A 26,664-nucleotide genomic window follows, 5' to 3' on the forward strand; every position below is an offset into this window, starting at 1 on the left:
TGAATGTTTCCAGTGCCTGAACTGCTAAAATGCCCAATACCACAGTCATCAATATATCTCTTTGAAGGTTAGACACCTCTGCCGTAGGCTATAGGCAAACATAAATATAGGACACGTACTAGAATTGAATATGACTGAGGTATGGTAAGTTGCATATGAATGGATTCATCTCACAACTATCTCCAGGCTATACTATTCCTGAAGAGATGACTAATTCCATTACCAAACCAGTTTTTCTAGTATAAGCCTAATAAAGGTGCTGACAACAGCAGACGTTGGAATTCAAGTATTGTTGGAATTCAAGTATTGTTTAACTCAAAATGTTGTGTTGATTTAGAAAGAATTAAGGAACGTATTTAACATGGAAAACATAAAAAATTTGGAAAAGCCAACAATTGTGAACATTAAATTGTCTCGGACTAAATATTCTATTCAATTCATTGTGATTGTTATTGTCATCCTGTATTAAAATGGGCCTGAAAATAATTTCATAGTAAGTTCTTTATTTAACCCTTTGTTGCAGTTTGTCAATCAATGGATTCAAAGCATTGCTAGTAAGATGTGCTTGAATACTTTATTTGATAATAATCTTATTGTATAGTATGTTTCTTTATTAAAACAAACGTTGACATGAAAAATACAAATAAATGACCACAGTATGAATGTATTTTGCGTTTGACCAATTTTTATCAAGTTTCTTTTGTTTTGAAGAATGCAACATTAATTTGCATATTTAGCAACATGACCTGCCATACTGTATTTACCTGCTTGACATTCTATATGCAGTTGCAGATTTAAGCATCAGTTGCTGTTTCATTTGCACTCGAAGACACAAATATTTGGTTATATGTAAATTATCACCTGTACAGCTATGGCCAAACGTTTAGCATCACCTAGAATTTCATTTTTTCAATTCAAGACTTTTTTTTTTTTTTTAAACTGTATGAACATAATTTTATGTCTTTTATTTAACATCATGTAATCAAAGAAACTACAAAATGATATCGCAAAAGACTATCGAAGTACATTATTTCATGTTAGAATTCAAAATGCCACATTTTTCAATTTTTGTTAGTATTTTGTTTAATATATGAAAAAACTACAAAGCGGTTTGTAAATCAATATGTTAACGTAACATTAATCAGCAGGTTTCATTCGACTTTATGAAGCAAAGTTGTTAATTTTATATGGTGAAGCAAGACATATAACCGCACTATATGCATGTGACATAGGGATACAGGTCAGTTGACAGATGCCTTCATATATTGTCAGATTCTAAATAAAATATAAAATGCTGGGGAAAACTCAATGTTTTTTTTTAGCAGTTAGCAGGTACCTCAGTGCAAAATCAAAATAAGAGAACAGACTATAAATAGCTTTTATTGGAAGATTGTCAATTTGTTAATATGGCTCTGTGGCAGGGCTTAGGCCTGCTCTGTAAATAGTATGGTTTGCTTTGGGGTTTCTAAATAAAATATGGTTTTGGGTTGGGTTGGATTGGATGGCAGGGCAGTTACACATACTTTTTTTGTAATTCTTTTGCCCTGCAGGGTTCACTGTAGCATGATGAGTAGAAACAATTCTTGCTGGTTTTGCCTCCTAACCCTCCCAACACAGAGCCAATGAGACACTCCCTTCAGAGTCCCCATTGAAGACCGGTTTACTTTGCATAGCTGGGACACATACCTGGACTAAATGACTCCCCCTGCGCACCATACGGCTCCACTTCTACCAGGTGAGTGACCCGGGACCATACATTATACATATTTTACACTGCATTCTTTGCCACTTGGTCTCACCTTTCAAGGTACACCTGCCCATAAATTTGCTCTCAGGTAAGTGGAGAGGCTGACCCTAGGGATAGTTGCCATCCCCCGAATGATGAAGGTAAAAAACAGAGATTGCAATGAAAAACAGGGTGAGATGTAGGTCAGATTGTAAAACTGTATCATGTGGTATGTGTTGGGCATGCTGAGATTGGGGTTTCATTTTTTTACAACACGTCTGAAGCCAGTGTTTATTAAATTACTGTACTGTAAAACCCTTTTTCTTAGCGTGACCTTATTTGCGCGAGGTGCGAGAATTTGTGAAATGAATCTGCGCCGGTGACAAAGTGGCTGAGTGGATGCAGGTGCAGGGGTGATGCAGTGCGGTAATGAAGCAGACAGAGATTTAATCCGGTTTGGAAAAGGGGTCTTTTTATTTTTTGTATCTGGGTCTGGTGACCAGTAACAATAACAATAAACAATAACGGGTCTGCAGACCCAAACAATAATAATAAACCACACGGATCAGCCCCACAATTATACCTACAAGGTCACCGGTCCTGGGTGAGTACAGTAGCGCTCGCGGTGGGTGATATAGTTTATTTTTGTGACGGTAGTGCAGTGCTGTTCTGGTTTTAGTACTGGCCCTTAGTGACAGCTCCAGAATCATGTTAACCATCTAGTGTTATGTTTGTAGACAATTACACACACAGACAAACAAACAAACAAACTCACAATACTGTTTCAATACTTTTTAATGGGGTCTCTCACAGACCTTCTCAGTTCTCTTCATGTTAACCAATGCGAAGGAACAGATTACAATTCTCCATCCCCTTTATGCTGTCACACATGACCTCTTAGAGGCGGCTGAAGGAGATTTTTTTCCGGGAGTGGCTAAAAGCCTGACAGAGACAAAACTGGCCGGACGGGGCACTAAAACTGGGCAGGTCATCAATCGTGCATCAATGTGTTATCCCTCCCGACTCATTATATACTAGCTGGAAATTTCATTCTACCATTTTTTTTTTTTTTTTTTTTTTTTTTGTATTAACACAAACGCTGCCGGACTGAGACAAAATTATTCCATGTCCAGTACTGAGCATCAAGGGCAATCTGTTTCAGCAGTGAAGTCAAACTGTTCATGGATGGACAAGAAATTCCGGCTGAGGAACCGGACGACATCACAAAGGGCTTGGGCCTCCTTTTAGCTGTGTATTTTATTTTTACTGTGGATAATGCACATGGTGCCAGAAACACTTTATTTGTGAGGTTTGTTGTGGGTATAGGGGAAGATAGTAGGGTTCCACCCACAGTTGTTAAAATTATAAACTAACTTTTGGCATTTAAAAAAAATGCAAAGATAATTTATGTAGGTAATTTCAGGGTGAGGGAGAAGGAACATGTTAATGAATAGGGTTTTGTTTTCTTTTCATCAAATGCTTTTCAATGCTTTAGTTTGTAGTGTCTCAAATATGATGAAATAATAATTTTATTAATCCTAATTAATATAAAATGTAATTGACCATTTTCTTTTTGTTTATAGTTTGCTGGTGGTACAGTTTTACTGTTTGTTACTGAGGATCATTTTCAATGTAATACACTTATTTATGTGTTAATTTATATAAACTTTAAATATACTAATTTAAGTATTAATTTATATACACTTTATGTTGATAATTAACTTATTTTAACCTTTAATTGTTTTAATAGTTATGTAGTTTTCTATTCATGGGTTATATTTTTTAATTTTTAGTTTGCCTGTGTGAGCATTTAAATTAATCTTTGTTGCTGTCATTCCAACCGACGATTCTAATCTGTTATACTCTAAAGGGTTATATGGTAAACATTTACACCCTAATTTAGTAATACATATATTATTGGTCCAAATAAGTAATTTAGGGTACAGTTGGAACAAAAACCAGGAAGGACACCTGCTCTCCAGGACAAGGATTGGAGACCCCTGATATACACTGTTCTATAAATGGTTCTAGAATTAACCCATGGGTTTAGAAAGGAACCTTTATTATAAGGCTCTTCAAGAACCCCATCAACAAGGTTCCCTCACAGTGGCATTGTCACAAACATTTAAGGTTCATATTGGAACTATTTCTTAGTGTAGTTTGAATTGATAGAGAAAAGCTTCCATGTTTGCAATTATTGCTGAGGAGTTTCAGTACATATTTGTAGTGCTGTAGATAAAGAGAATTATATTATACTTTTCATTATGTTGGCTAACCTGTTTTCTTTTTGTTTTCTTAACTAGGCTATGCAGGAAGCCCATTATGTATTTGATTAATAACTGTGTGTGTGTGCATTGTTAAATACATCAGTGCTCTGCATCGCTGAGTCAGAAGTGACATCACTTGGTGTTCATCGGTGTGGGGAATTTAACAACAGTTTGGTGAATCAGCATAGCTGATAATAATAACAGAAAGGTTGCTGCTGCAGCATGCAAAGCTGTGGTTGATCTGTTTGAGCTGAAAGCTTATTGGGATGACGGTTTAGTTATCTTTAACCAACTAATTAGGAGCTAGCTTGTTACATTAAATTGTAGAAAGCAGATAGCCTGCAACTGTAAATATATTACAGCATTATTGGTTGCTATTGACTTAACTTAAAATTAATTAAAACTTTGCAGATGCCAGGATTTTTGTGTATCATTGAGATCAGGTTTATTTCCTCACACTAACAGACTAAGGACTCTGTTGGCCAAGCCCACACTAAAAGAAAATAACAAACTTTTATCTAACCAATTGTTCTTTCCTGTCATACAGCCACAGCCACGGTGCAACAACCCATATAGTGTTTTTCCCCATAAACTGTTTGTTTATCTGGCTCATCACAACACAATACAGCTTATCTTAGTACAACATTTCTCCCACTAACATGTAGAACCCCTGAGGCCACTATTTATAGCTTCATCCTACGTGATCCCCTCCCTTCCAATCGCCGCACCTCTGTTGTTCCCACATCAGACTAACCTCTAGCCCCAGGAACTACCACAGCCCCTGAAGACGGGGGGGGGGGGCAGGGGGGGTCACCGGGAGGTTCAACTACCACCCCTCCCACACTCGTTTCCCCATTTACCCCCAAACACACCGGCAGACACACACACACACACACTCACGCACCTAACTATGATCCCCAAACAATCTCCCCCACCCCGCATAGTCCATTTATTATTTTCTGCTTTTATTTTAAAGTTCCCCCAATCCAGCTTACTGGCATCTTCACTCCCTGCATAGGCCACATTGTCTTTGTTTACAACCTGTCTTAGATGGCTGTTCTTCCACTCCTCACTAGCTTCTGCCTTCTGGTGTGGCGAAGTGATGTGTGCCGGATCCTCCTCTGCATCCAGAGCTTTTTTCTAATTCACATACTCTTTTCTCTTCTCTCCACCGTAGTTCATCCAAAGCTCTCCTCACACTCCCCGATTCAGGGCGATTCCTCGAAACAACCCCAAGCATCTCCTTTTATCGGTATCGCACCCCTGCTGTTCCTACGTCGGACTAACCTCCCAGGAACTACCACAGCCCCTGAAGATAGGGTGGTGGGTAACAGGGAGCCTCAACTACCACCCCTTTCACACTTGTTTCCTCATTTACCCCCAAACACACCAGCAGACACACACAGACTCACGCTCCTAACTATGATACACAAACAATCTTCCCCACCCCGCATACACGCTTTTACTATCTCCCCCCAACCCCAAATTCCCCTAATGGCGTGGGTGGTCTCACAATACACAAGAATGACAAACAAACGAACAGACACACAACTATTAAGAGTCAATACAACAGTCTAAAAGTTCCAAGATCGCAACAATATATCAATATGAATATATTGATGGATACATTTTCAAATAAAGTTAATCACTTTTCACAACTTTTAACATATTTGTTTGAAGTATAAAAGGACAAAGGACATACAATATGAAAACAAAAACCTCTCTTATCGAATTATTGTACATCACCAGCTGAGTCAGCTACTCTGGATCAGTTGGCAAATGTGTTTATTAATATATGTAGCAGCACTAGTATATATTTATTAAAAATTACCATACCCATTTTCAAAAGATTTGGTGTATCTGAATCTACAATTACACTGATAATAGTATCTCTGTACAAGACAAACTTCCACAGTGGGAGCGTCCATTTTGGTTTTGCTGCAGTTCATCTGAATCCTCTGCTTCAGTGGTGATGCACCAATGAATTTAACAACAGCTTGTTGAGCAACTCCTGGTGAATTTAACAACGGTATAGTGAATCCACTTTACATCGGTGCATGCAGTGGTGAATTAAACAACACACCCTGTTTTAGGCTTTAAGCCCTGCAGGCAACAGTTTATGGGAGATAGAGAGAGAGAGCGACTGACCCCTGGGAGGAAGCTGTTCCCTTTCAATTCAAAGATGACCACCAATGATATTACGTATGGGATTTTCCTGCCCATTGGGTAGGTATTGCTGAGCTCTCTATACCAGAGCTGCTGATAGGCCTCTTCCTGGTATGACGTTCCTCGGTCCCGCCCATTGAGGGGATAAAACTGTCATCCCTAGGAAGCCATTTCTATTTTTTCTTCTCAAGACGGGAAGACCTCTGTGTTGAGCTGAGCGTGTTGACAGAAAAGAGCCTCTCGAGTCGAATGTATTTCCCTTGCATTCGTGCTGAAAGCTGGTTCGCTGCTTTCCTGGAATCAACGACTTTGAAAGACAGAGACTTTTGCCTTTCTGTCTTTCAGTGGCCTCCTCGCTTGCATGGTAGGCCGCTCTTTGTTATCTGTCTGTCGTGTGTCGTGCCTATGCAGTCAACCACGAGTGGTTGTCTTTTTCCTACAATCCAGCAATTTCTAGACTTTTCTAGCACATTGTAGACAATACTATAATAGCATCAAAGGGTATGAATACTTTTGAATTAGCATTTTTGGAGTTTTGCTAAATTTCTTGGAACTTTTTTTCTCATCCACAAAAACTAGAAAGTTTTTTCCAAAAATATTGTTTTCGAGAAATTTCTAGAAATTATACTTATGTTTCCAGTGGGGGTATGTAAACTTTTGACTATAACTGTAATTTCATTTTTCATGATGTGGTGGGGTGCTCCATGCCATGTTTATTTTGTGTTTTATGCTGTATGTTAATGTATATATGTATTGGTGCATGGAGTGTGGGTTATGTAGCACAGATGATTCAAAAAGTATATTTGTATTTAGGCACGGGGACTGCACAATCACTTCATGTGCAGATAAAGTGTGTAATAGTATGTGAGCACAGGGATTGCACAAATTAGTTCACATGCTGGGAATGAAGTGAATAATAAATTAGTAATTGAATTCCAACATAGCTGTATATACAGATGCACAAATCACTCACTCAGGGTTGGTGTGTTCAAGGAGAAAGAACAGGAGAGAGAAGGAGAAAAATAATAAATATAACAACTGCTACTCGTAAGGGAGGACCTGCACAGTACTTGTTTTGGTTTGTCTTGTTTGTTTGTCTGTTTATTTTGGCCAACGTGCCGATTTGTTTGTTCTGGTTTTGTATTGTGTTTAAACCTTTTATTTATAATAAAACTGCTCACCAGTGCAATTCACTCACCACTCAGTTTCCTGCATTTCCTGGCTGACGTAAACACCAGTCAGCCTGTTCACACATGTACAAGCAATGTAGCTGTACAACAGAGAAAAGGTAATGAGACAAACTTGTTTCTTTTTTGTGGAAAGTAGCTGTAATGTTATTAACGCATTTGTAAACTCCAACTCTGATAGTTGGTTTCTTTATCTCCTCTGATACAAGTTCATGATTTTAGCATCATGCAGTTTCTTCCACTCCTTGATTTCCAATCCATAGTCGTGATTGCTGTAAAACACTGTTTCTGTCTTTGTCTTGTCATAGTAGTGGTTTGGATATTTGGCATAGTCTTCTGTGATATATCCATAGGCATCGACCTGTAGAGATAAATGTATGTGTGTTTTGGGTGGCATGTGTAGACAACATTTTTTGGGGTTCCATTTTTAGTAAGCAAGGTGAGGGAAAAGTAAATTCCATATTTAGTTATCTGCCCCAGTTTGTAGGAGAATATTGTATAATATATTGTATAATCGTACTTACAACATCACAGAGGTGCAGAGCCAGGAGCAGAGCGAAGGCCCCAGTGGACGGTCTGTAGATGGCCCAATCTATTCCTTCAACAGTTTTTGATTTCAAGAACCTGCAAGTCAGATGAAAAAGCCCAGAGTCACTTTCTATAGTAGCAGAGGTTCCCAACCTTGGTCCATGAGTAAATACCGGGAGTCCCTATAAAATAATGCAACTCCATCTCCCACACTTCCAAACCATTCATTTGCTCTCGGCAAACACCACAGCACATCTACACACAACATATCCAACATATGCCTCCTTACACCGTCCTGCTACCTATTAATCCTGGATAGTTTGAAGCATAATTCTGATATTTTGAGTCTAAAGCTGGCTGTGGTCCATGAGAAACTACTTATACCATTGCCAAGGTAGCCTCTACTTGGAAAAGGAAAACAATGAACATCTACATGAACAGGAAAACCTGTCCAATCCAGCGTCGCTTGGGAACGGAATATTGTACTGGATTAGACAGTTTGCTGGACTGTAAAAAATCTAACACTGTACCTAAAAAAGGTGAATGTTTTAAAAATAATTATTACTGTACATACAGTATAATAAACACAATAATGCCTCAGCAAATTCTGTACCTGTTATTTACGCGAGTCTGTCTAAACCATTCCCATAGCATGCAGGATTCAGATGCTTTTTGCCGGCATTCAGGTTTTCTTCTTGTTGCTTTAAGTAGGCATATTTTCTTTTCAGAATGTTTGAAATGATGTGCCTTGCAATGAAGAATTCTTCACTTAGCTCTTGTTGTGTTGGTTTTCAGAAGTTTTGTGTGCTGTTAACGTGAGTATACACAACAACTGATTTATATAGGTTTCAGAGAGACATGACTTAAAAATCATGCAGGATTCCAGAATAGGCAGGTTTTGGGATGGTAGAGGGTATCACACACATTAATTTCAATAGGGATTTTGTCGGAACCTAAACATCTTGTTGAATTATATAGAATGCTGATATGTAGAGGAGATGGATTAGACAGGTTTTTCTGTACTGCTAAACAAATGAAAAAAGTCAAAGGCATGTTGCTTGTTAGGTATAGTTCGGGACGAGAGCCAGCCCCCGCTCCAAGCTCCTATCCAAGGGCTTTGTACCTTCTCTCAGCGCATACATTCCCAGTATTCCAATCACACGTTCACAACAACGCTCACACCAGAATCAACAACTCTCCACCTCCCAGTTCTTCCCCCAGGATTATATATGTGGGGGTCAATTGCCCCAAAATATCTATCGAGCGATAAGCCCAGCTGGAGAAAGGCCCAATACTGAATCTATACACAATTGTCATTTTTATGTATTCCATTATCAGTTGTATTTACAAATCTGTTTATTTAAATCTTTTTTAACTGAACACTACACTAGCTCCGGGTCTTGTGTGTTATTGGGCTAGTCATTTAAAAATCTTCAGGTGAAAAGTAGTTCAAATGTTTTTTAGAAGGGTACACCAAATCAAGATCAGAACGACACATAAAGACAAAAAAAGTGTACCTGTTTTTAATGTATCTGTTAAAATCAGGGTGAGCAACCAAATAATTTTCTGGTCTGAAATCCGTCCCATAATACAACCTTGGCCTAAGCAACAAAAAATACACATGAAGAAAGTTACACAAGCAAACCACTTTTAAAAAAACATTATATTCATAAAAAGACACAATAATAACCTTACCTCATTCCAAGATAGGGTCCTCTGGAAACCTCTGTATTCAGCAGTAACGTTCTTAGCCATTGGTAATCCCTCATGCCTTCTGTAACCAAGATGTATTTTGTTTCCTACAAAAGGCAAATTATTCATTACCATGAATATAAGTCAGTCTATTTCTTCCCAGAAAGGGATATTAAACTAGACCCTAACCTTTATCTTCTGCATTAAATAAAGAATGGTTCATTAAAGAGAGTCTATATATGCAATAGTTTTATAAATCAAGCTATTTAGACTCCAGTTTCAAGAATAGCAGTTTAAATTCCAGAATCAGGGGGCCACCTTAATAATGACTGGAGGACCAGACATGTGTGGAAGTAGACATCATTCTTTAGCTGTATTGAGGTGACAGGGGTGCTTTTAAACTATTATTAACAAAGCAAATACATCAGATAACATAATATTCCATGCCCACACCAGGCTGCTCTTTCAGGCTGATTTAAAAGGTGGTTCAGTTGCCCTTGTTTGACATATAATGAAAAGCTGAACCTGTAGGATAACTCCAGCCCCCATAATGCCACTCTCAATATATAAATAATATATTCCACACAAAGGCATCAACATTGTAGTTTGAGATTCATGAATTTTTCTCATGAATACCAGATCTAAAAAAAAGTCTTAAAATAACCCATGAATCTAAGCTTTGTAAATAGGACCCCTTAATTAAGTCAATTCGGAAAATCAAGATTATTGGGTCAGATATTCAAAGATTCTGCATTTTTATGTAACTTTTATGCAACTCTGCTTGCATTGTGAATATCTTCCTGTGACAGCATAGCTGGGAGGACAGAGACTCGGAGACAGTAAAACTGCAGTTAAAGCGCTGCTGCGCTGTTTAATAAACAAAAAATAAATCAAAAAGTTGAACCAAACACTCCTCACAGAGCAAAATGAAGGGTTTAACAAAAACAAGTCACAAACACAGTAATCAGAAACGAAAATAACCAGCTCAAGGGCCAAAACAAAAGTTTTAAACAGAACTGTTCAGGCTGGGCAGCGCCTTCACTGAATCTTCTCCAAAACACAGAATAACAAAACTTTTTCACTCCCAAATTCCTGCCCCAAACAAAGGATTTTCTTCTCTTTTATAGCATGTGGCTGGAGCCTAATTATCAATTATTCAATTAGCTCCAGCCACATTCTCACATGTATTTTGGCAGGGATAGGAAATTAACCCCATCCCTGCCAATCATTACCAAATCACCACACAACAATATTACAATTTACAGACAGGGCCCTGCCACACTTCCATATATATGCAAGTCTGAAATGCAGGGAGATTGCTGAAATCACATGGCTGAGGTAATGAATGCATCTAAACTAATTGTGACAGTAAGACCATGATTCTTGGTTGTAAATCTTCCTCCCAGCTTGTGTGGGCACTAAGTAATGGGACCAAAATATTCTGGAATACTTGGTAAATCAGCAAAAAGATGCTCCCTTGGGACCGCAACTACTCCGTAATTGAAAAGGAGTGTTTGGCCATTAAATGGGCTACTCACTCCTTACGATACATCCTGCTGGGACATTCATTTGATGTTGTCACAGACCACGCCCCACTCAAGTGGTTAAGCACAATAAGGGTTAGCAATGCCCGGATAACTCGGTGGTATATGGCATTGCAGCTCTTCATGTAGCACATGGTACATCGTGCAGGGAAAGACCACCAAAATGCTGATTATTTTTCCTGGCAGTCAAATGCTCCTTCAGCTCCACTCTGAGCGATGGGATATGTGACAGAAAGACAATGATTCTTGGTGGTAAAACTTTGTGAGGGCACTAAGTAACGGGAATAGAATATTCTGAACTGCTTGGCTTGACACACTTCGTTCTGAGGATTAAAAGGAAGTTGTCATGTAGAAAAGAGACAGAGCTTCGGTACACTAACTCATTGACCCGGAAGGTAAATAATATGACAGCCGTGGATTACAGGAGCGGTTGCAATCGTTTATGAAGGGGTCATGGGTGATGGTATACATAGGGTTTGAAGCGATGTATCTGTTCCTTCGCTTGGTTAAAAATCATTTTGAACTGTAACGACTGTGAGAGACTGTCACAAAGATGGCCGGAGTGAGGGACGTCAGACCAGAAACAGGAACCAGGAAATAAATAGAGAGTTGGAGTTTTGGGGAAGCTGAGCACTTGCTTGCGCTCAGCATTTAATTAATAAATTAACAGAACAGTAAATAAAAAGGCTGTAACAAACAAAAACACACAGGACACAGCACTTTCGCCAAAACAAAAAGGACAAACAAAACGGACTATACAGACAAAACACAGTGATCAGATATTTTTAACGATTATTATTATTACCTCTGTCTCCTCCCTAACCCAAAATTATACATCCTAGTATAACTTTAAAAAAAAAAAAAAAGGTTTTTCTTTATGTATTTTTGCCAATTCCAAAAATCAGTAATTTGACAAAGATGGCGAATTTACACGGGGTATATCGGGGTACTGCATTCAGTCTCATATGAGGTCCCTATCTCTGCTAATGGACCTTTTGAATGTTATCATTCAAACTATGTTTAATTTCTGTTCGATCAATCTGGCGGAAAATATGCAAATACAGTATTCATGTATGTATTTCCAGGTATTTAACTACACAAGGTGAGGCTTACAGATGGTAAAGCCCTCTTCTCCGGGTTCTGTTGCTTAACACTAGAACTGTCACAGCAATCCTTTTGACGGTTTGAGGTTTTCAAATTTAAATTACTCTGCATATCTGAAAGTTATGCAGTTGTCTGTTTATGACTTTTCCTACACACATTTATTAAATACCCTGACAGTGTTTGAAAGGCAGGATTGCGAAAATAAGAAAGTTATAATCCCACCCACCTAGAACCGCCAAAGCAGTCATTTTGACTGCCTTTTACAATACATGTTTTTATTTTGAATATAACCTACAATATTCTATTTTTTTCATATACAAGCCTGTTATCTCTACCCCCACTGAGCTTACAGCAGTATGTCTGAATAGAATATGGCTCTTGAAGTCTAGACGTGTTATCCAAATCTCTATTGTAATCCTATCAATTCCTTGGAGAGCTGGTTTCTGCTTGTCTACGTGAGCATATATAGTCTGCTGTCGTATAGTATTACTATTTTACTCTTACAGGTACACTGACAGAGACTAGGCTGAAACTCAAAAAGGCTCAAAGAAGACGCATGACCATTCAAGAAGTGATTGATATGCTTACCGCTTTGTCGAAAATGATTCTGATGCAGGGAATGTGAGTCATCACGACAATGATGAATCCTGGATTTGTGATACAGGCAGTTCCACCAGTTAAAGCAAGGATGGTGCCACTGAAGTGCCACAACAAAAAGGGCTCCACAGGCATAGAAGAGGTCATGGCAGAAGCAGCAGTCCTGGGGAATACTCCGCAATGCCAGGCGCTTTGCCTGTATATTCTCCTACAGCAGCTGCAGGCATGCCATCAATGCGAACCGCTTGAAACGCAGTAGTACCAAGGACAGCTACTCCAGCTGCATCATCTGCACGAACAGGCATTCAGGAGACTGGGAAGATGGCACTATTTGGGAAATTATCAATCCTGGTGTTGACGCTGTGGGAAGATGGGCTGCACAAAATGTTTTCATTGAAACCTCAAGTCCCACGCCGTACACAAAACGCAACATCGATAGCACTCAATGCTTTTCATTTATTGATAAATATACAAATGCTACACCACATTCAATGCTGTACTGTAGCAGAGGCATATAGGATGCAAAAAGTAGATTGGAAAAAGAGTTGAAGAAAAAAAAAACAGCCTGGTTGGAACAGTGAACAAAGCAAGAAGAGAGCTTTCACCACCTGTGCACCAAACTTGCAACACAGCTGTACTCCAGTACAATTATGAAACACAATGAATGTGCTACGCTAACTGTTTACAAGTGCAAGCCGAGAAAGAATGTAATTATTCTCAGCTCCCTTCATACATCGGTTGCCATCAGGACTGTTGACAAGAAAAAATGGAGACTGTGGATTTCTACAATGACCCAAAGTACAAAGTGTACGTTTTGGACCAGCTGGCACGTCAGTAATCAATGAAAGCCGGTTCTTGTTGGTTGGCAGTTGTTGTATTTTACAATGTAGTGGACCTGGCAGCCATCAACACCTTCATTTTGTATAAGGAATACAACAGGACAAATATCAGTTAGCCACAGAGCTTTGGCAGAAACATTTTGATTGGAAAACTAGAAAGCACCAGTGACACACGCAAGAGAAAACAATACAGAGTAGCTAAATGCAATACAAATAAAACTTTTTATCTCTGTGTCAAATGTGAAAGAGCAGTATGTGGTAAATGCACAGGAAAATGTGAGAAGCGTTACATCTGTGTGGATTGTGCTACAGTACTTAAGGTGCTACGTCAAAGTTTGGCATTCGCTAAACAACATGTCCAGTGATCAGCTAGAAAGTGCTTTGTATCTCACCTCCCTGTTGTAGTCGGAGTTCATCTGCTCCTGCCCAGCCTCCACCTGTTTTTCGGCTTTGTCTAAAGGGGAGGGCAGCTATCCTGCTCCCCTGCCCATGTATTCCCTACAGTCAGCCTGTCCGTTATCAGCAAAGTACATTATGGGCAGGGACACCTCGCAGGCCAAAGATGTAATGAAGATATGTATAACATAGTATTTGTTGTCTAAGCTTTAATAAATATTGTTCTCTATAGCATGAGTTTTCCTGACTGAAAAAATTACTTTTTTTTTACTCTGCGTAAAGTTCATTTAAACAAAGCTTTTCTTTTTTTCTTAGTGCGGTAGAGTTCTATTTTTTGAATGTCATTGTTGCATGGATGAGTGCAAACTTGCCTCACAGGTTTTATTATTTTCTGTTTAAACGTTTTTTTATTGTTGCTGTTATTCAGTCAAAATTCAAAATAACACATTTCAAAATGTCATCTTGACCAATTACAAACATGCATACATGCAATCGCACTTATTAAACATGTGAACAAAAATTGTCCTCAACACTGTGATTTGTGGTAAGCATTTTTTGACTTTTGCACTTGTAGGTGGACTTGCATAATTATTCTCAACTCAGCAGCCTCTAGACTTGAGGAAAAAGCACTTGTAATAACAATAAAGGCTGAATTCAGTTGAAAAAGTCCCTGCAACTGCCTGTGTGAAACACATCTCATTTGAATATCTGACCCTCAGTTCTTAGTATCAAGTCTCAATCTTTACCTTATCCATGGGTATGTTGGTAAAACCTAGTTCCTCATAACCCACGAGAGACGAGAGCATGGTTTGAGCTGTGTGGACATAAAATGAGGTTCTCACTCCAACATGATCTTCAAAGCCTTTGATAACAGCCCCATTCACACTGTAGGAACACAAACACATCGGTCTATATGTGTTTTATATAAATATAAACAGTGTGTGCTAGGTCACGTTAAAATTACATACATTACATTTTCAAAAATTGGTCTGCATAATGATACAAATCCATCATTGATAAATGAGTGACTTTTGTTAAACACTCATCAACCTCTTTCTATTCTGCATTAGCACATTAAATGACTGACAGGCATTTCAAATATACAGCACTGTGCAAAAGTTGTAGGCAGGTGTGAAAAAATGCTGTAAAGTAAGAATGCTTTCAAAAATAGACATGTTAATAGATTATATTTATCAATTAACAAAATGCAAAGTGAGTGAACAGAAGAAAAATCTACATCAAATCAATATTTGGTGTGATCACACTTTGCTTTCAAAACAGCATCAATTCTTCTAGGTACACTTGCACACAGTTTTTGAAGGAACTCGGCAGGTAGGTTGGCCCAAACATCTTGGAGAACTAACCACAGTTCTTCTGTGGATTTAGGCAGCCTCAGTTGCTTCTCTCTCTTCATGTAATCCCAGACAAACTCGATGATGTTGAGATCAGGGTTCTGTGGGGGCCATACCATCACTTCCAGGGCTCCTTGTTCTTCTTTATGCTGAAGATAGTTCTTAATGACTTTCACTGTATGTTTGGGGTCGTTGTTATGCTGCAGAATAAATTTGGGGCCAATCAGATGCCTCCCTGATGGTATTGCATGATGGATAAGTATCTGCCTGTACTTCTCAGCATTGAGGAGAACATTAATTCTGACCAAACCCCCAACTCCATTTGCAGAAATGCAGCCCCAAACTTGCAAGGAACCTCCACCATGCTTCACTGTTGCCTGCAGACACTCATTCGCGTACTGCTCTCCAGCCCTTCGGCGAACAAACTGCCTTCTGCTACAGCCAAATATTTCAAATTAGTCCAGAGCACCTGCTGCCATTTTTCTGCACCCCAGTTTCTGTGTTTTCGTGCATAGTTGAGTCGCTTGGCCTTGTTTCCATGTCGATGGGATGGCTTTTTGGCCGCAAGTCTTCCACGAAGGCCACTTCTGACCAGACTTCTCCGGAAAGTAGATGGGTGTACCAGGGTCCCACTGTTTTCTCCCAATTCTGAGTTGATGGCATTGCTGGACATCTTCCGAATGCGAAGGGAAGTAAGCATGGTGTGTCTTTCATCTACTGCAGTAAGTTTCCTTGGCCGACCACTGCGTCTACGGTCCTCAACGTTGCCCATTTCTTTGTGCTTCTTCAAAAGAGCTTGGACAGCACATCTGGAAACCCCTGTCTGCCTTGAAATTTCTGCCTGGGAGAGACCTTGCTGATGCAGTATAACTACCTTGTGTCTTGTTGCTGTGCTCAGTCTTGCCATGGTGTATGACTTTTGACAGTAAACTGTCTTCAGCAACCTCACCTTGTTAGCTGAGTTTGGCTGTTCCTCACCCAGTTTTATTCCTTCTACACAGCTGTTTCTGTTTCAGTTAATGATAGTGTTTTAACCTACATATTGAATTGATGATCATTAGCACCTGTTTGGTATAATTGTTTAATCATACACCTGACTATATGCCTATAAAATCCCTGACTTTGTGCAAGTGTACCTAGAAGAATTGATGCTGTTTTGAAGGCAAAGGGTGGTCACACCAAATATGGATTTGATTTAGATTTTTCTTCTGTTCACTCATTTTGCATTTTGTTAATTGATAAATATAATCTATTAACACGTCTCTTTTTGAGAGCACTCTTACTTTACAGCATTTTTTCACACCTGCCTAAAACTTTTGCACAGTACTGTATATCTACCTAAACAAGCTTAATATCCCAGCCAATCAGGAGTACAGAAGCAGCTTCCATAATGCCATAATGCCATTCCATTATATATATATATATATATATATATATATATATATATATATATATATATATATATATATATATAAACCCAGGCTGCGCTTGGCATTAAGGAAGCTGGTCCTGTACCCCTGATTGGCTGGGATATTAAGCTTGTTTAAGTATATATCAGTAACATACATCCCAGTCGTGGGCACTGGTATCATGAAAATGCAGATTACCATAACATACATCCGCAGAATGACAAAAGGTACCTCATACAAAAAAAAGATGATGAAGACATATTGCACCATATTTTCAAAGCATAAATAAATAAATAAATATTCATGTTACAAAACTAGAGCCAGGCAACTAAGTTATATATTTCAAGTTATCTTAAGCACTCTCGGTGTGTTTTGTTTTTTATTTTGTAACAGCAACATGATTTCTTCTCCTTTCAGAAAATTAGAGTTAATTAAAAAAAAATACAGACCTGTATTTCTTCCTAACTTTGAAAAGTCAGGCCACACATTCTCAATCAGATGCAATTAGTAACTTAGACTATTTTTTTTTGCATTATGTTATATAAGATATGTTTTCTGAAAGAGACAATAATAATCAGATTTATAACCAGGTGTTTGATGGTTCTGTGAGATCAAATATAGTCGTGGTTGAGCTGACCATGCCCCCAGCTGTTCTTCTATTGAAGTAGTGGAAACATGTATCTTGCATTAGAAAATACTTTAGAGCACCTCGTACCGGAATACGTAATCATGCGAGTCGATTTCAGCACCCTTCCGAGAGCCGTTCAATATCCCTCCATTCCCAACAGCAGCACAACGGATACAACCGTCATTCCTCTTGGAGCTGAGCAGGGCTTTCTGTTCTTTTAGCCCAGGTATCAATTCCACAGCCTGTTTGACTTCTAAATAAAAATGAACAGGACACAGAAAATGAATTCTCACTAAGCCACCAGCATCACTTCTAGCTTCTCGCAGCACCTGATTTCCATGCAGGCTCCATTCCAATACTAACCAGGGGTAACCTTGCTTAGCTTCTGAGATCTAATAAGATCAGGCAGCAGGGATACAGGGGTTTGATCAAAATATTTCACCATCTATCAGGTAAAAGGCACACAATAATCCAGATTAGTAACATGCTTTCACACCAAAGGAGGTCACCTTAGAACAATAGTGCTGGTCATGTGGTGGCCACATAACTGATGTCTTGTCATCTTTGTAGCATTATGAACTCTCAACTAACTCTCAACTAACCTGCTCACAGGTTTGCATATAATGCTGTGCTAGTACCTTGGGTGAACAAGCATTCACAGTCTCAATCACCATATACAAACACAGAGAAGTTAATGTTCGGCAGAGATGCTTAGTTGCCAGTATATATGAGATCTCCACTAGACTGAAAGTAACTGGGTAATGGGTAATGGCTTGAAGTAACACCACTGTTTAGATCATTCAAATGAATGGAAATTACACATCAAACTGAGAGCATTTCTTTCTGTAAAAATATGTCATTCGCCAGGGAGGTCCCGTCTTAATGATTTAGACCCGCCACTGTTTAGATCAATTGAATGGATTATTGCTAGGCAAGTTACATTGACTCGATGACGTAGTTCACTGCTTGCAAGCGAAGCAACATGTGTATGTAGTGCATGTCACAAATGTACTGGTCCTGCACATTCATTTTCATTTTTCATGAAGACCTTTACACAGGGCCTTGCTGTGATGGAGACCTGCTCTGACACCAACACCATGTCATGCATTGCATATCCTGATATTCCATGCAGGTCATCAACTTACTAACCAAGACCAAGCATGCAAATCAAGTTAACATGGCTACAGACTACCTAGGAAGGCCCTGGGTGTGCCGGAGTCATTTCCAAGCTCATTCCTCACCTGTGTAATTAGTCCCCATCCATCCATATGGAGGGTTGAAATGTTCCAGCCTCTTCCACTCCTCATCATTAAAGTGTTCTTTGTGCATGAATAGGCTGATGTCAGGGATGAAGATCTGTTTAAACCAATCAATTTCAGCAGACCTGGATCTTATAGACTCTGGGCAGGTCTGTAACAGAAACATTGAGAAAATGTAGTGGGCTAGGGATGTGAGATAATGAACAAGAGGAAGCCATTCAGGGCACTTAAACTTGTATTGTGCATTTGGGTCATAAATTTAAAGAATACCTTTGCTGACTACAAAAAAATGATTTGTAATAATTCACAAGTAATTTGCTGTAAGTCGTATTTACATTTTTAAAAATGCATCTAACATCTTACTAAGGAAAACATTAGGCACCCATCATTGTCTCAGAGGAGAGTAGAGTGAGCAGAGCTGCCAGCACCTAATTCCTTCATACATCCACTCTGAATAATGGATTTCCCAAAACACACACTTTATTTTCAGAGTGAGGTTGTAGCTGCTATAATTATAATAAGAGAAGTACTTTTGTATTAAAATATTTTCCAGCAACAGGATTCTTTGTTATAATCTTAAGCACTGTAAGCTACTGTTACAGGGTGCCCACCCCGTTTATGTATTTATGTCTTAGTATTATTTTAATTGCATTATTATTACAGATGTTTAAAAACATTAGTCTTATAATGTTTAGTTGGTGTGGGTGGAGTTAAATCCCAAGTCCCTATAACCCTGTGAGCATCTGGCTAGAGCCTTAGAGGCTAGAGAGAGAGAGAGAGAGAGAGAGAGAGAGACTGCTAGGTTTAAAGGTACTTGTTTTTTCTAAAGTTCAATTATTGTTTGTTTTGTTTTGTGCCCTTTTCTTTCCTGTTTTTGTAAAACTGTTTAATTTATTATTAAATAAATACACTGCTGCAGCAGTTTCAGTTCAGTACCTCTGTTTGCGGTGTACTGCGTCCTGGTTCTGACATCACTACACACATCACTCAAGCCTACCCTGTGACAGCTACACAGAGAGTTCTGCTTGGTGTTGACATGTCTATGGCAAGCCGTTTTAACATTTAATCCTCAATTGCTGATACTAAGAATGGCATTTCTGATATCAAAAATTGCATTTTGATATCAAGAATGGCATTTTTGATATCAGTATTGTAATTATATTTTTCATATCAAAAATACAATTCAATGTCAAAAGTACAATTCTTGATATCAAAAGTACAATTCTTGATATCAAAAATGCCATTCTTTATATCAAAAACGCCATTCTTGATATCAGAAATATCATTCTTGATGTCAAAAATGCCATTCTTGATATCAAAAATGCTTTTCTTGATATCAAAAAATGGCATTCTTGATATAAAAAATGCATACTAATGAGCATCCAGTTTGAATTCTTGATATCAGAAATGCATACTAATGAGCATCAAGTCTGAATTCTTGATATCAGAAATGTATACTAATTAGGTGATGAATTACACCCATGAATTACAATTATATGTCTGTTTTGTGTTTGGCAAAATGTCTGAGAATTCTCATGACATGGACAATGTTTTATGAGCAATTAATAGAAAATGCACTTCCAGGCAGGATTGGAACTCACAAGGCTTATATAGTTTCAATTAATTAAGACAGAAATAGTAATGTTCAGCTATTGCATTCTGAATGTAGAACATTTTTTGTTTGTTTGTTTTTAAATACATAGGTTATACAATGTGTTATGACCATACAATAAATTGTTAAATATCTTTTTATTCATCTTTGAAAAGACCTTCATGTTAAAGTCACTAACTCTGATGCTTCGTTATTGTTAGACATGTCCATTCTGGCTGGCCTTTCTATAGATGAAAAACGTGCCTTAATACAGCAGAAATATTATCAACACTATCGGCCATGGCATTCTTGACATACCCAGGATAATGTGCTTACAAATGTGTCGACCAGAAGTCTCCGTCTTATTAGTATGTGTTTTTAAAGTCCAAAATTGAATCCAGATGTTCATTAGCATGCATTTTTGATATCGGAAATAGAATTGTTGATATCAAAAACAGAATTGTTGATATCGGAAATAGAATTGTTGATATCAAAAAAAGAATTGTTGATATCAGAAATAGAATTGTTGATATAAAAAACATCATTCTTGATGTCAAAATGCCATTCTTGATATCGAAAACACCATTCTTGATATCAGAAATGCCATTTTTGATATAAAAAATGCTATTCTTGATATCAACAATTCAATTTTTGATATCCACAATTCTATTTCCGATATCAACAATTCTATTTTTGATATAAAAAAATAACATTGACAGTTTTTGATATCAAAAATAGAATTGCTGATATCAGTATTAAAATTGTTAAAATGGCTTGCCATACATGTCAATGGTTTTAACAGCGACAGTGTGGAGATGTGTACATCTCAACATACTGTACTTGTTATTTATACTTATACAAAATGTACAGTAAAAACATATTCCCCTGTTTTGAGAATTCAGAGAGGTATGTTGTGAAATTCCTATTCATGCACTTTTGCAGTCGTGGGAAAGCAATGATGTCATTCTGTGCCCTGGTTGTGCCCTGTACAACTCGTATGTAACAAAGTGTGCATGTTAACCACTGTGATAAGGCAGGGAGGGGGTTAAAATCCTCCCTGCCAGAAACGTATTTGTTTATTGTTTAATTACAATTACAATTAAGAAATATCAAGTCAACAGTTTCCTTACTGTGTTTTTTGCAGAAGGGTCCTGGTGGTAGTCCTCCTCTATGTCCCACTTGGGGTAGAGTTGAAAATCTTCAATCCTTAAGGACTTTTTTGTCTGTGGTCGTGGATTTTCTGTGGTAGACTTCTTTGTTGTGGGTTTGAGTCTTACTACAGTAGTACTCTCAGTTATGGGTTTGGGTTTTTCTCTGGTAGACTTCTTTGTCGTGGGTTTGGGTACATTCACAGGAGTGGCTTGCTTTTCCACAGTGGGTTTGAGAGGTGGCTCCTGGCTCATCACTGTAGATCTTAGAGAAGCAGCTGCTTTTTCTCCTAAAGTTGCTTTGTCTCTGTTTTCTGGAATGGGAGCCACCATGACATACCTATTGTTGGATTTACAACAACAACAACAACATTTTATTTATATAGCCTTTCTTATCAAGTATCCCAAGGCACTTTACAAGAAACAAACCAAAAGAAAAAGTGCAATTAAGTACAGTTGAAAGCCAGTTAAAAGTACAGTTAGATACAATTGAAAGACTATTTAAAATAATAACCCTTGATGGTTCTGATGTTTGACAAACCAAGCATGGAAATAAGCTACTAAAACGGTATAACTATCCCCACGCAGTTGCTGTTTGCATACAAGTGAAATTGTCCATCCTATTTCTCCATCCAACTAGTTATAATAATCAGTTATTTATTTAATATATATAAAAAAAAATTGGCACAGGCTTAAAATACCACTCCACTGTTACATGTGAGTAATTGAGCCCACAGTAGGTGCAATCCAGAGAGTTATCAAAAGATGTAGTTGTTGATTTTTGTACATTATTAGCATTTTGCTGTAGTTTTAGGCAGGCAGGCAGTTTAACTTTTACTCTGCATGACTTATCAGATGATTTGGTTCACTTTTTACACAGCTTCTTTGAGATTTTAAGCCATCCAAGAGGTGGTAAGTAAAGAGACCATTTCAAACATTAATACCACAGATCACATAGGCACCTGCCACTTGTTTTATGGAACGTACACAAGGAAGGCTTGCTCGCCAACACGTGGCAAAGGGTCATGCTTTATGTTAATGGCCATTTTTTTTTTACATGTTAATGTACATTATTTATTTTCTGTTAACTGTTAGTTAGTAATATATAGTAGGCCAGTTAAAACTGCAAACACCAGAGCTCTATGGATGAACAATCAAACACCAGAGTCGATAAATGGATGATAAATTCCCAGTCGATCGTATGGTGGGAATCAGTTCAAATTGTTACTGTAGTAATTTTTAGCAAATTAAATCGGGTTTTTATTAACCCTAACCCTTAGCTAAACATTAACAGTTAAAAAAAAAAAAAAACAGCCCTTAAAATAAAGCGTGACCTGGCAAAGAAATTGAGACCCCTTCATGTAGTTTGTGTGTTCACCAGCTCACTTTTACTGTGATTTGATGTATTATGTTTTAAAGGGCTGAGATGTGTAGAAATGCTTGAAAAGTGTAATTGCGATTCTAAGTTGTAATTGCACATTCTAAAAGCTGTGTGTATTTCCTATTTGGTTTAGACTTGTCTCATTCAGTGTGTATACAAAAAGTACTACAAATTTAATATAAGTTTGAAAGGTGTTAAAGAAATATAATGTATACATACAGAGCTATATATACTAATATTAGTTATGTGTTTGTAAATACTGCAAATTTGTAAATATCGTCCTTTGTACAATTTTTGCGTGCAATGTATTAAACAGCTCTTTTTCGTGAACAACTATAGTAATAATTTGCCAACAGCATAAACTACTGGTCATTATACAGGAGAAATCAGAATTTACATCTCATTATAAATAGATTCGTAACGGCAAAAGTCAAGATTTATAACTTCTTTCTGGCAAAGATAAATGAGTGGTGTACCGTACAGAACAGAAAGAAGCTGTAGGCAAATATAATAGGATCAAGCTATGGCTTCTGCAGACTCCGACCTTGATGCAACTATGGCACCAGCCAAAATAAAAAGGAAAATAAATTTCCACAAAGACGAAGTTGACCTGTTATTAAAATTGGGGGGGGGGGGATATTATTAACACTTCGCAGGGTCAAAAAAACATTAAGAAACATGGAAAGAAATAACTAACAAAATAAATTCACTGGGACTCTGTAACCGCCATTAAGAAAAATGGCATGATCTTAGGAGAATTACAAAAAAGAAAGCAGCAGAAAACAAAAAAACAAACAGGACAAACTGAATGTGATGTTAAACCCAGCGGAGACCCTGAATGTGATGTTGAACGCAGCGCAGACCATGAATGTGATGTTAAACGCAGCGCAGACCATGAATGTGATGTTAAACGCAGCGCAGACCATGAATGTGATGTTAAACGCAGCCCAGACCCTGATTGTGATGTTAAATGTAGCGCAGACCCTGAATGTGATGTTAAACGCCGCGCAGACCCTGAATGTGATGTTAAACGCAGCGCAGACCCTGAATGTGATGTTAAACGCAGCGCAGACCCTGAATGTGATGTTAAATGCAGCCCAGACCCTGAATGTGATGTTAAATGCAGCGCAGACCAAGGCACAGCGAAAACAAGCCAACACGTAGATCTAAAGAAAGGGTTCCCAAAAACGGAAAGCATAAATAAAACTAGGCTTGTTTCTAAATATGGAAGTTTAGCATGGGAAACGTGCACAGTAATTCTGCAGTTTGTCGTGTTTGTACTCGTCTGTACCCTAACCATGCATCTTTATGCTTTCTGTGCTCTCATTTATGAATATCACAAAATACTTTGGTTTGAGCCTATGTAAATTTTAGTTGTTTAAAGGGGAAAAAAGTATATATATATAAAGGTAACTCACCGGTTTAGATAATCCACATTTACCTCATATTTAAATATAAAAAAAGAGGCTATGATTAGTATAAAAACTACGGTCATGAGACCAAAAATGATCTTCTTCAAACTCTGACACTTCATGCTGTAAAGGTAACAGAGCTTCATGCTGTAAAGGTAAAGGAGCTACCTGCACATTGAAGTTATCTGCCTGTTTTGGGAGTACACTGTGACCTGAGGGAGGTTCCTTCAGTGATTTACTTCTCTTATTGGCAAACAGAATTGTTTCAGTGCAGGATTTGTTACAGCATTTACCTGCATCCCTCATTCATTAAAAAAAAACTTGCCAGCTTTTACTTTAAAGTACATATATATTTTAGAAGGTTATTTTATAATACACTCATTATTTCAATAAGGTGATCCTTTTATCATCTTCCTGAGCTGAATGTGTCACCTCTAACCTCTGCTGCAAGCACACCAGCAGAACTGGTTTTAGTCCCAGCGCATGGGTTTTACAGTCTGTCTTGTTTTTTAAAAATATCTGTTTGATTTTTCTTCAGTGCCAGCAACTATCTTAGTGCACCATGGAGACAAGAACTCAGAAGGATCAGTTAAACTACATTTCAAATATGCTGTGAGCAGCCAAGGCAGGGTTGGAGATGTTTAAACGCTTCTAGCAATTTTATTGTTGGGTTGGGTGACAAACATAAGCACAGAAAAAGTTGCTTCCTCAAGCTTGTAATTAAGGGTAGGGGCAGCTTCTCCGAGGACTGATACAGCAACACACTCAGAGCTCTTCAGCTGTAGAGTTTGTCTTTATATCACATGGCTCTCTGATTCTTACAGTGAAATCCATTGCTTTATCTATCAGTTGCCAATTATGTGAACATTGTAGTTTGCAAATAATTGTTTAAAAAGCTTGTAGCAAGTCTCAGTGCAGTTGTGAATCATCGTTTTACACAAGCAGCTGTGGAGCTGAATGAATGAAAACCAGAAAGTACTAAATTACAATTAACAAATCACACAAGTTTTGTTTCAAATGCACTCATGTGGATCAGTTCTCATGGCCACTCGTGCATTACGGATCAAAACCAACTTGAGACATGTTATTAGATGGTAATATATTCTGACCCATATATTATCCTCTATATATTATCTATTATCCAAGAAAGTAATGGATAATACAGTATATAAAATGCAGTAAGTGTTCAGCCCAGCACTGGAGAATGCATACCCCAGACATGTGTGCCACATGTGACAGGTTGTACCGTTGTTAATGTTTTTTTGTTTTTTTTTCCAAATGTGCTGTAGAAAGTTATGAGCAGCATTTTTTTTAGGCATTACTATTATGGGTATTTGTTTGATGCTGTGGTGAAAGCAGCAGGGCTTCTATTGTTTAGTATCTGATCAAAATATTAAACAAAAAGCCTAAAAAGGGACAAATTAAAGAGTAAACGTGTATTAAATGGATTAGTAAATGAAGAGACTATTGAGGCTTGTCTTTCCCTGCTATCATTCCCTGAACAAAGTACTGAGTAACTGATAGAAAATCTAATATTTATTCAAGGGCTGTTCCTTAGTAAAATGTTACAATGAGATGGTATTGGTGTTATGCTAGCTTTAATTGTGACTTGTGTAACTAAGGTATCTTGTGTCTCATATGCCCTTAGGATGTTTGATATACGCTTTGCAGGTTTTTGTGTACATAGTTTAAAATGCAACCTTAAGCAAATACTGATGTTATATTACACTGTGTAACAATTTTTTTTGTTTTGTTTTGTTCCTGAGTAGTAAGTGTTATTTCCTAATTGCTTATGCCTCAAAAGTATAGAAAACGGCTATTATTCCCCACAAACTTTGCTTTTGTGACCAGGACAGTGATATTTCAAAATATCACTGTTTCCAAAGGGAAAAATCTTTTCGTTCACAGCGAGTAGTTTTTCGAGATTTACAATTATACTGTAAATACAGTATAATTGTAAATCTCGAAAAGCTACTCACTTCTAAATCTTTTGTAATCATCTTTGTATTACTTTAGTATAAATACATGTTAATTTGGATTCATATGTTGTTTTTTTCTGACTTTATGTGAACGAAAATACACACATTTGCCCATTTTCCCATTTTGAAATATCACTGTCCTGGTCACAAATGCAAAGTTTGTGGGGAATAATAGCCATTTTCTATACTTTTGAGGCATAAGCAATTAGGAAATAACACTTACTACTCAGGAACAAAAAAAAAAATAAAATTGTTACACAGTGTTATATTTATCAATTAACAAAATGCAAAGTGAGTGAACAGAAGAAAAATCTAAATCAAATCCATATTTGCATTCAAAACAGCATCAATTCTTCTAGGTACACTTGCACAAAGTCAGGTGTATGATTAAACAATTATACCAAACAGGTGCAAATGATCATCAATTCAATATGTAGGTTGAAACACAATCATTAACTG

At 37.7% G+C, this 26,664-nt stretch overlaps 1 protein-coding gene across 1 annotated transcript; it reads right to left on the reverse strand.

The window, feature by feature from the left end:
- Positions 1-7,145: 7,145 nt before the first annotated feature.
- LOC121295433 (alpha-N-acetylgalactosaminide alpha-2,6-sialyltransferase 1-like) lies at positions 7,146-24,367 on the reverse strand. The gene is made up of 9 exons (XM_041220033.1): positions 24,233-24,367; positions 21,416-21,773; positions 18,677-18,845; positions 17,523-17,688; positions 14,793-14,931; positions 9,570-9,673; positions 9,392-9,475; positions 7,871-7,970; positions 7,146-7,707 (listed from the first exon to the last, which is right to left on the reverse strand). Exons 1-9 carry the CDS (start codon positions 24,346-24,348, stop codon positions 7,537-7,539), a joined length of 1,407 nt encoding a protein of 468 aa, XP_041075967.1. The 5' UTR covers positions 24,349-24,367; the 3' UTR covers positions 7,146-7,536.
- Between the last annotated feature and the right edge of the window lie 2,297 nt (positions 24,368-26,664).

The sequence above is a fragment of the Polyodon spathula genome, chromosome 20, assembly GCF_017654505.1.
Source record: "Polyodon spathula isolate WHYD16114869_AA chromosome 20, ASM1765450v1, whole genome shotgun sequence".
Taxonomy (NCBI): domain Eukaryota; kingdom Metazoa; phylum Chordata; class Actinopteri; order Acipenseriformes; family Polyodontidae; genus Polyodon; species Polyodon spathula.